This window comes from Thermobia domestica, chromosome 3 (genome assembly GCF_964235325.1).
Source record: "Thermobia domestica chromosome 3, izTheDome1.hap1.1, whole genome shotgun sequence".
Lineage (NCBI taxonomy): Eukaryota > Metazoa > Arthropoda > Insecta > Zygentoma > Lepismatidae > Thermobia > Thermobia domestica.
In genome coordinates, this window is record NC_137456.1 from 205,737,867 (window position 1) to 205,749,759 (window position 11,893).

At 32.0% G+C, this 11,893-nt stretch overlaps 1 protein-coding gene across 6 annotated transcripts in view; it reads left to right on the forward strand.

Annotated features, from left to right (window-relative positions):
- Ten-a (Teneurin-a transmembrane protein) overlaps nt 1-6,826 on the forward strand; it is a 1,171,522-nt gene extending 1,164,696 nt beyond the window's left edge. For all 6 annotated transcript variants that reach the window (XM_081752112.1, XM_081752114.1, XM_081752113.1 and 3 more), the window contains one exon: nt 4,173-6,826. In XM_081752112.1, coding sequence (XP_081608238.1) covers nt 4,173-5,203 — 1,031 coding nt within the window. In that variant the 3' untranslated portion in view covers nt 5,204-6,826. The remainder of the gene's footprint in view (nt 1-4,172) is intronic.
- Nucleotides 6,827-11,893: the final 5,067 nt, after the last annotated feature.

Consider the following 11,893-nt stretch of genomic DNA (forward strand, 5'->3'; position numbering starts at 1 on the left):
GAATCACAAGATATTCATTCTAATTAAAGCATGATATCTTAAATAAAATAAGTTCTTATTAAATTCTAAGTATATAAATATTTTTTCTCTGTTTATCATAAAATAAGTTTAATGCTTTATTTTTCTATGATTAAGTTTTTATCTTTAAGATACATTATCTTTACTTGCAGTAATCTTTTTGTACAAAAGGATCTCTTTAATGAAAATTATTTGTTAATATTTTTTTAGATTCTGCAAATAAGTTCTACAGCATTTCTTAAATTACAGTAAACCATCTTTAGGTGACTACTCAAAGTTTTCAACTAAATTCAGTCAGCCATCTTCTTAAAAAAGGGTTGTTATTTACCAAGGATTTTCAAATCAGGCTCTAAACTCAAATAAGGTGGAGTTGGAATTGAATTGTAGGGTGTTTTCTCTTGATATTTTTCCTTTAATTTTTGTTCGAGTCAGTGACGCCTAGACAATTGTTTTTAAGCTTTGGACCAATTCTGAAATCCAACTCTACAAACCCTATCACAATTAGAACAATGCATAAAATGAAGAAGGTAGGAAAAGTCGTTTCTTGATCTATGACGATCAGGATTGGTTCTATTATAAGCTACTGTGTAAATCAGTTTCTGAAAATTTCTAGAATTGTATATTTTTCGCTCATACGTTCCATTTCGCCATGGAGTCCCAGTCGAAAAGAAGGTTGGTACATCATATAAGATGAAAGTTTGTTTTTATGTGAACGCATGGTTATTCTCCAAATTTGATGATACTCCAAATACACTTCTTAAAGTTCACCCACTTGCTTCATCATTGATTTTATTTGGTTACTGTTTATTAAGACTACAAATATCTCACCTGATGGAACATATCTGTAGTGAATCGGTTGTCTTAAAGAGGTTAACAATATTTTCCAAACAATCGGCAGGAGGAGTGATAGACATGAAGGGAATCTCAATGCGTTGCTCTTATGGTGTTAAGATTACGTTCCAGTAAAAATCTGTCGTAATAAGAGGTGGTTAGCTTAAAGGTGTAGTGCTTCAGAGAGGTTTCACCTTATTTCTTTGATATCTGTTTATTTATTTCTAAAATCAAAAGATTAGGTCACTGATAAAAGAATCATTCATCATATTAACAGATTTCAAACTAAATTACCAAAAGTAAGGAAGTTGGGTAAAATTGCAATATGTTAAAAGCAATACAGAAAATTTAATAGAAAAAGAACTTTGATAGATACACTCTTACATAAATACTTGGAAATACGATAAAACTGAACTAATTCTTATGTTTTCGAAAGATGCTGGTAGATTACTGCAATATCATATAATTAATGATCACTTATATCGGGAAATAAACGATCTAAATCTTTCCTTATTCAACGGATCAGTGTCGTGGTTCAACGTGGAAACGTGTCAGCTATTTTGGGTACGTTACCCACAGGTAAAGAATTAGAGGAGATCTTTCTCATATAAGGAAGAAAATAACGACTTGGTTTCTGAGTACCAACGACGGAAAGATATTTTAAACAATATGCACTTCATGGGGGCCGCAGTGGCTCAGTGATAGAGCGTTCATCTCTGGTGCTTGGGGTCCCGGGTTCGATCCCAGCCCCCGCCAAGTGAACCTTGTGGTGAACAAACACCGTGTGCGTGGGTTTCCACGGGGTTCTCCCGTTTCTTCCCACTTTCTTCATTCCACCACTTCATTCATTAATTATAATCACCGTCTCTTTTAGCCTAACCGGCATAACCGTGGGACGTAAATCTCAAAGATTTCATTTTCAATATGCACTTAAGAATTTGTCTCATCATAGCTGTCATCGTTATTGAAAGATACATTTTCATTTTCACGTTTACTATCCCAATTTGATTCTAATGTATATCATTCTTTTACCATAATTTCTTGTTTTAGCATTTCTTGTTACTTTGCCACAATTTCGTCTTATCTTGGTTGTTTTTCTATTAATTCTGTTAAGAGCTTATGATCATTATGAATTAGTTTAAGTTGATCATATGTGTAAATAAATTTGGTGTGTGTTTATTAATGAACGATTTGAAGTACTAAGAATAAGTGATATCTCGGCATTTTGGATAATGCGAATTCGCCTATCAAATTCCGTTAAAGCAATTCATCTTATCATTGCGAGATTAAATTTTAAACAAAGATTCTCAGTAACATTTCTACATCATGCTCCTCTTAAAAGGAAGGTATAAATATCTACTAGAACACGTCATAGCCGAAATGTAAATTCGATGAATTTCCAATTTTCCTATTCGAACAATAAGCCGCTTAAATATTAGATATATGTTTATACCAGCATTATTTATTACATTCCAATAATCCTAAAATAATAGCTTGAATATTAATTCCTTTTCATAATTCTCTTGCTCGACACAAAAGTAATTTTTAATTTTGGTCTTACACAGAAAGATCTAATTAAAGAAATTCTTCTATATTATAGAATAAATGTATTATAACAATAACTTCACTTGTTTTTAAATTATAAATTTGTTTTTATTTGAGTTTTTTTCACGTAAAATTTTGTATATGAATATGATTGGTGGTTCTTCTATTCTATTGGTATAAGTAGGAATTTAATGGAATGTATATATATATATATATGGAAACGTATGGTATATATATATATATATATTAACTATTTGAGAAAAAGCATTTAGTTAGAGTTTTCGTTATACAGTCTCAACCTGCCCACCAGTACGATTAATGCACATAAACCAACGTTCAACAGTACAATTTAGTGTCCGAACACACATTTCGGAGGAAATGTTGGATATCACACCTTTTATTCTGGCCTTGAGTTCTTCGAAGTCTCACTTTTGTATTATACACGCTCTCCTTATCATACCCCATAACCAGAAGTCACAGAGTGTGAGATCCGGAGATTGGGAACGCCATGTCTTCAAAACTAGGATCTTATTATGTTTGCGAACAAAGTAAACTCTTGTCTACATGTCCGTTGAAATATTTTACACATCAATAAGTGCTTAAAGTAGTAAATTTTAGTCAGTTCGCTATCTCATCACTCCGGATATAAAATATTGAAGCGTCAAACTATTAACATTGCACACAAACTTCAACCATTTATTCTTAGCTGATCCACCTCAATTAATAATTATAAGTAAATAAATTTATAAACTTTACTTTCTTATTATCCTTTAGGAAGGGTAAATTACGTTCATCAGATATTCAGTTTCTTATGCTAATTCTATCTATGGATAGATAGATTTTTAATTTAACTTGATATAGTATTTCTGGTTAGATATAATAGAACAATATTTGACAAAACTTAGAATAATCAGTTCGATTCAGAGCCCTTGGTTGGTTTGTTTTCACAGATAGTAATGTTGCAGAGGAAGTTGTTAATTAAGATCTTTTCTATCTGACAGTCCAAAATGAAATTCACAAATATTATACTTATCACAGATGTCTTTTTACTTTTGACAACGATAGAGGAGAAAGTATGATGATCATGAAAAAAAAGAAAAAGAAAAAAACTTGAGATTTCAAAAGATCTTTACGTTTCATGGTTCCTACATGACTATTTTTTTATTTTTTTATTATTGTGTCTGTTTGTTCTCCTGTTCATACCTAAAACGGACTTAAGTTTAAACTTAAGGCTTTCGTAAGATTCACAAATAATTGAAAGGGAGGTTGAATATTTCGTTTTTTATTTTTCATAAACCAATATTTTATTAACAAATAAATCTTTCAGAGTCATTTCTTTGAAAAATAATCCAGAAATGGTAGTTTACCCTTGGGAACGAGTTCTTTTCGGACGTTTTTCTCATAAGAGACTCAAGTGATATTTTTGTCCATATTTCATATCCCTACAGCACGGCATGACACTTCTCTTGGTAAAATCGGCAAGAGATATTTTACTTTATGGAGCGAGTTATCTTCCGAGAAAGGTTCTCAGAAGTGTCCATTATACGTATTTCTTTTTCATATTTCATAAATAAATGTTTCGAATGACAGGATTCAATTGAAGTAATGGTAGTGAGAAAGTTTAATGAAGTGGCCCAGACCTTTCATCCGTACCTGTTTTACTTTTATTTTGTAGGTATTACATCTGAAAGTAAAATATATTTAAATTGCCATAGCATAATGTGTATACTTCTTATGATATTCTTCATTTCAACTAATAGTTTTGATTTTCATTTCAGATCATTTGAGCTGGATGGAATTATTTGGATATGATTTAAAGAGACTGGCTCCACAACTCTTTCCAAAGGAATATTCAGGATTTCCTCGTCCTGAGGGTGATCTTCTAAACGTTTTGCCTCCACTGTTAAGTAATATTCCCTCTAAATTTTTCACTAAGAGTCCAGAAACATCATTTCATCCTGTTTCCGGATTCCTGGCCCATTTATCTGAGAAAAGATTTGATTTATCAAACCTCGCCACACTTCCACGCTCAGCTGTAAAGAAAGATGTTTGGCCACATCGATTTCCCCCATTCAGAGTAGCAGCAACAGAACCACCATTTGGAAAAGGAATTATTGTCTCAAGAATAAATGGGCGTGCTATTGTAAACAGTGTTCCAACTGCAAATCCTATTTATCGCGATGTGTTCACATCTGTGTTCAACCAGTCTTTAATTCTTGGTTTTAGCTTTAGAATTCATGGTCAGGATACATTTTACTTTGTTAAAGAGGATGTTTGGAGGGCGAGTGATGATCATGGTCAACTAAAGCGCCTAGGAAGTCAGGTGAATACAACTTTTCATGAAAAAGAAACAGACAGTGCCAAAATTATAGATCTCAAAATTCATAGTCCAAGTGCTGCCATCAACCTCCGGTATGGAACTACTATTGAAAAGGAGAAACAGCGACTTTTACATCATGTGAAAGGAACTGCCGTGCGGAAAGCCTGGCATCGGGAGAAAGAGCTTTTGAAAAATGGCTTTACAGGTTCAATGGACTGGAGTACAGCAGAAATGGAGGAAATTCTTAAAGTCGGCTACGCATCATCATATGAAGCAGAATATATTTATGACGTTCAAAAATATCCTGAGCTTGCAGAAGATCCTTTCAATATTCGTTTCTTTAAAAAATCTGATGTCATAGGCAACAGTAGACGAAAGAAACGATCGTTATTTACAAAGCGCGATTCTTTAACATCGTCCATACCTGTTCCTTTCCAGAGGACTTGCTTTAAGCATTGGTGGCTACCATGGAAACATGACTCATGCTAGGACATTGCAACATATTTACCAAAAAATTAGAATACTACATATTTGAGTGGTATGTACATTGCAAAACTACTAAATTCTTCCTAAAGAAACTAGCAAAAATATAACCAATTTCATTTATACCAAAGATGCTCTTTCTGTCGATGCCAAACTAATAACAACAATAAAACTAAGATAACGCCAAGTGTAGTGAAAGTTATGTGTTGAGAATCGTTTTTAAAGGCAGATGTGAAAAATCCTAATATATGACAAAATAGTGCGCATACTATTGTTATACGAGGACAAATATTCATTCAAGTGTCCAGCGTGTCTGTGACTGTGTGTGTGTGCGTGTTCTAATTTTGAGAGGAAACATTGTTATACATGAAGCTTGAGCCAGCTTTTAGCTGACGTTTTTGTGTTAAAAGTTGTCGGCTACTACTAATATTGCATAAACATGTGCTATCTGTACAAATCGCATTTCGTTATAATTTCGATGAAGATTATTATCATTATTATTATTATTAGAAGGTTGGAAGAATGTTAAAAAAAGATTCTTAATACATATACATAGATGTGAGTGGATATATTGTTATGTATGTATGAATGAATGTATGTATGTGTGTGTGTGTGTGTGCCATGTATATTTTTGTTGGTGGACTAAAAGTAATTAAATTTTAAGAAAAAGTATAAATATTTCAAATTTACCTCCGAAGGTATTTGCAGGCTCTTTGGGAAGAAATATTCTGCCTTATTGAAATGATCGAATCAGATTACTTGACTTCCATGAAGTACAGTGTACATTAAATTGCAACGTGTTGTTTTCTTGAGGTAAAAAAGAAAAAAAGGAAAAAGAAAAAGTTTTCAATAGCTTTATCCTGCCTGTTCGTATTATTCCTAATGTGTACAAGAATATATAACTTTAGTAGGGGGAATTACAATTTTAAACCTAATTCCGTATAGAATCTTGGATTTTTGGGCGCTTAATACATCATTAAAAGGTGTGTCTCTGCAAAACTACTTAGGTAAATGTATCAAATACTGCTTGTAAAATAATAAATTATAAAATGCGTTGTTTTTAAGTTGTGCTTTATGTACATGTATATATTATTTTAAAAAAAGTAAGTATTGACTTTTGAAAGATGTTTATGAAGTGTGTTCTTTGGGTTTAAAATTAAACATTATTTTTATGTGCGGAACATGCTAATTTGAGTGCAATGGGAAAATATATATGTAATGGCGATTACATATTTCCATAGTTGTAAATAGTTTATTAAATATTGTCTTTGTTCTAAACTGAAATTGTGCTCTGTTAAAAAAAAAAAATATGCTCTCGTATAATCCAATACTCAGTTGTGAATATTCTTCCTCCTTCTCTCACATGGGACTTTAGCGTATAATTTTTTGCATTGAATCATGATGCCATCCAAAAAGCTGGTCTAGTCATTCCCCAATTCAGATAGGACTTGAAGCTCACGTGAGAGAAATCAGTGTGCCATTTGTATTAACAATGAAGAAAACTTTAAGAAGTGCAGCAGTCTGTGATGGATAAGTACTAGCACTGAAACAAAGCACACATTATATTCATATGTCCAATGACAGCTACGTCGTTAAATGGTGTTTTAAATAAATACATTTGTTTTATAATTTGCCTTTCTTTATTGTCAACTCTTTCATCTTCCCATATTGGTAGTTGTAACATAGTATAAAATATTTATGTCTCTACATTTTTTAATGCATGTGTAAATGCATTTTAGTATTATCATTCTCTAAGGTTAACGCATGCTTAATAATGGTGCCATGCGCTATAATTTAGACTTTTGTGTGTTTTTGATGTTTCATTAGACGTTAGATGTTGAGAAATGGCGCTGCAAATAATATCAGTTTGACTACCGATCTGGCGTAAAGTGCTTTGTATCGGTATCTAAATTCTCCAAATTGACATCCTGCTTCATCTATCTTTGGTAACTGATGAATGCGCAGATCTGTAATGAATAAATACTGCTGTACGTTTTTCAAAGTAAACATTTGGTAGAAGTTTTTTCTGAGTTTGTTATACGATTCAATGGAGTCCGAATTGCAAAAGGAGATCGATTATTTCCTGAAGTTAGATATCTAATACGAATGGGCATCTAAAGTCTATTTTATTAAGTTAAAATAGCATAATTATGTTAAAAGAGACTTAAGTTCCGACAGTCCTACAATCGAAATCATTGACATTAAGTTGTTTGGTCTCTTCTCAAAACTTTGGAGAAAAAAATCATTTAATTTAAGAGCTGCTATACCAATCCCAGAGAAACATCAGGTGTTTATGAAATTTGAATAATAATAATAATAATAATAATAATAATAATAATAATAATAATAATAATAATAATAATAATAATAATAATAATAATAATAATAATTGCCAGGACAAAAATATTGGTATGACAGAAAGAAACCTCAAAAGACCGATTAAAGAGCATCTTAGAGACACCACAGAAGAACACCTGGTTTCAGAACTGTTTAGCATTTTCAAAGAAACACAACACAACATTGATAATTCAAGAATTTTATTCAGAACTAAAAATTAAATTGAGAGATTTGTTTTCGAAAACTTGTTTGTTACTTCAAGATATCAAATGTGAAATTAAAATAAGGAGTGGTTGAGTGAAGAATGGGAGGTGGTAATAGAAAATACAAACAACATTGCATAGAGATAGAAATATCAATATGAGCTGACAACCTTCCACTACAAAACAAAAGAATACACAAATTGAACTCACCGTGTTTCAGTTTACTGCTCCATCATTGGATAAGTTGCCAGAAGTTTGAACCCCTGCTGCTCGACAATGATAAGACGATTTGTTTTATTTTCCTGGTGCTTTTATTATTTTTTCTTCTATTTCCTTCTGTGATCAAGGCTCCAAAGGAGAGCCGAAAGCTAAGAAGTGCAGGAATTTTCAGAAATTACTGTCCCCTGTAAGTTCAATCATTGTAATAATTCATGAGCTTGTTAATGTATTATCTAATGAATCTTTAGGTCCTTGGGGATGTAATGACGGCTTACATGCTGGTCTTCTTTGACTTTTGCCTGAATATCATCCACTATTTCTGTGATGGTTCATCAGTGCGAGGAGCATCTTGAACAACGAAATTTTCAGAAAGAAAATGATTGAACTATGTTTCCGCTGTTGCTTTCAATAACGTACCTTGCCCATAAACAGCACAAATTTCTTCAGGTCTGCACATCCTTTGCGTCTTTATCGAAATAAAATTGTAAAATGTAGCGGAGTTTTGTGAAAAGCTCCCTCAACTTCACGCCTAAAATACCTTACGTCTGATTATAGCAAATTTTAATACTTTTTGCACATGTACTCTCCTTAAATGTCAGCTGTCAAATAGCGTTAGGCTTGACCTGCTGCGACTCATAAATCCTGAGATTTAGGACATTAGCGTCATCTTGTGCACAAAAGGCTCAATAATTTCTAGACTACCTGATGAATGCATAATTGTGTAAACGTATTATAAATGGCATAATAATGATATAATTAGTTATTATTTTATCTAATAAAAGAAATTTAATCGTGACATATAATGCAAAACGAAAATAATTCACGAAAAATCGTAGTAAAACGGATAGTAATAAGGAAATAGTCAAGGACAAAATAGGTTTGTATGAAACAGATTGGTGTAATGAGAGGGTATTACAGGCGATTAAGACAAGGGTTGGAGTATGAATAGAATGGTAATGTAAGTAACTTCACATCTCTTTATGGAAGACATACGAAAGCCTGACGAAAGGATTTTGGTAGTAAGAAAAAGATTTTTTTTTTTTAATGGAAATTGCTTTTCCCCATAAAAGCCCACGTTTTACTTAATGTTAGTTTTTATTATTTAAAAGAAATATTTTCTTATTCAACTGTCACCTTTGTTTTCCTATAGTAGACTCTAAATTGAAAAAGTACCTTTATAATATACCGTACTTATGAGTCCTATGTTTCATTTGATTCTGACTAGTTTGACTGCTTTTCAAACTTGCAACGCAATTTATCACTTTTTGGGGGGGAGGGGGGGGGGTTGCCTAACAACATTGTTAGTACCTGAAAGTTATATACTGTCACTTGTGTCTATTAAGTGCCTAAATTCAAACTGGAAAGCAAGAAAAGTAGGCTACTATCATGAACAAGGAACAGATACAAAGCCATAATTTTTGCTGAAGTATAAAATTACGTTTACATCAGTTTACATCACGTTCTTAGTTCGAGAAGCACTTTTCTCTGATCTTCAAATATTCTATTAGAAGAACCTAATATGAGTTCATTTTTCAAACTAAAGACATGAACGGCCATTTTGGGTAGTTTGAGTTAGTTGAAGACAGTAAAGTACACTCTTTACAGGATTCTTCCTTCAACATATCGTGTAAATATGTGTGAAATAGAAAGATTGAGAAGATCGTTTCAACTAAAGATGCAATAAAGCTGGCTTTTTGGAAAGATTTTTTCCCCATAAAAAGCCATAATTTTGGGAAGATAAATGAAAATTTTTGCTTTTATTTTTATTTTTATTTTTGTTTATTTTTTTATTTATTTATTTTTTGACGTCTTAAGACTTTTTTTTTTTTATTTTTTTTTATTCAAGTACCACCTTTGTTACTCTATAGTAGATTCTACAATTAAGAAAGTAGTTTTACAGCATCCAGTACTTATCAGTTCTAATTCGATCCGGGATTGTCTTGATTTTTTTTCAAACTGGTATTGCAGTTGTTGCCAGCAAGTGTACACTACAACCACCATATCCCAAATAACTGTTTTTGTGGCTTAATCATTTTATCAAATACCTGGAAGTCATACTTCTTAAAATATGTGTTCTATTGGTTACATAAATGCAATCTGGTAGGCAACACAAAGATACAATAAATCAAGGAACACATTCAAAACCATATCACAATATTGCGAGCGGTGATAATTTAATAAGAAACAAGCAAAATAGCTGATGCTCACCGCAAAATCAGGCATTCTAAGAAGTGTTTTCGGAAGAACCTTCCTCCATCATCAGCTTACTTAAAATTCATAAGGACTTAAAAACATGAACAAGAATGTGGAAAGGTAAAAAATGGTTAAAAGGATTAAGAAATGTAAAAGACAAATCTTCTGTTTAAAAAAAAAAAAAAAAAAAAACGCTTCTTACATGTACATATAGAAGAAAACTGTGTTGTTTTTGCAATGAGTGTTAGCTTTTTTGCTTGTTTCTTATTACATACAAAACCTTTTTTTTATGTATAAAATCCTTATTTACATCTTGGTTTCCGTTCGGGAAACATTTTATCCTGAGCTTCAGAGAGTTCAGTTCACAAAATTAAGCCGTAAATGCTATTTTGGATATGATGTTGGTTTAATGTCATTATTTACAGAATTCTTTCTATTTTTATTGTTATATTGTATCAAAAGTTTTGAAATAAGAAATTTCTGGATAGCGTTTTAAACGTTCTCTTCCTCGAATTCTGGCAGCCTGAATAATTGTCACATATAATTATAACGAAGTTTTGGTCTATTTATAAATTTTATATGATAATTTTGTTCCACAAAATCTACTACACTTTTAGAACAGATATTGCTAACACTTTTTAGTAAAATGTTTTGGTCTTTGAACGTTAATCCAATAACTTAATAAACAATTCATTGGAACTAGAGTATGTTAACCGATTTGCAATTCTTTTGTCGTATCAAATGACCGATTTTCTTTGATTATTGAATTCTTTCAGGATTTTCTCTTCACAATGTAGTAATCAAATGTTTTTCCAGACAAAAAAAAAAAAAAAAAAAAAAAAATCCGAGCTCTTTCATCTCTATTTCTGACTGCCTCCTTTCCCAATTGTAATTGTCTATATAAACGAGGTATTAAAACTTGTTTTGGCTATAGTTTTACACAAAATATATCTTCACCTCTTCAATCATATGATTAACTGAAGTTGTCGTTCATGCATAAATTATAAATGATAATTCAGTGGGAAAAAATCAGAACAATTATAACAAACATTATTAATTTTTTACTAGATTCATATGTTTCTTACAGAAGGCCATTTCAGGTTTATAGTAATGATTTCCTATCGCTAGTATCAGCATGTATAAACATGTATGACAAGTTAACAAAAACTTGGCTACTTACCAATGAATCCTCCCTTGGAAAGCCTAACCACCTTTTAGACGTTTCGGAACTCACAGGTGGTTCCTTCCTCAGTGGCAAGGTGAAAAGGATTAAAACGGATATGAGATAAAAGATGTAAAACAAGGAATACATATCACTAAATAAATAAATGTACTGTAAAGAGTCGATCCTGAGATGAACGAGCAAAGCGAAGTATAAAAAAGAGTGGACTGAATTAAAGAAAGCGGGGTGTCTATGTTACGTCAATATTGTCAGATTCAAAGTAGGCATCAAAGGTAGGTACCCAAGTTCTATCAATGTTGCCAGTATCAACGTTCAATGCAGGTTTGTATTTATGAATAAAGAATGATTCTTTGATCTCCCGTTGTTTTTTTTTTTTTTGTTTTTGCTGAACCTATTACCTTAACCTGTTTTATATTATGTGTATGTTGTTTTAAATGAAGCGCCAAACCTGACATGCCCTCTTCTTGTGTCTTTTTTGATCGTCTAACATGTTTCTTAATTCCAATGTTAATATTGTGTTTAGTTTGGCCTCTATATGAGGAGTCACATTCGCATTGAACG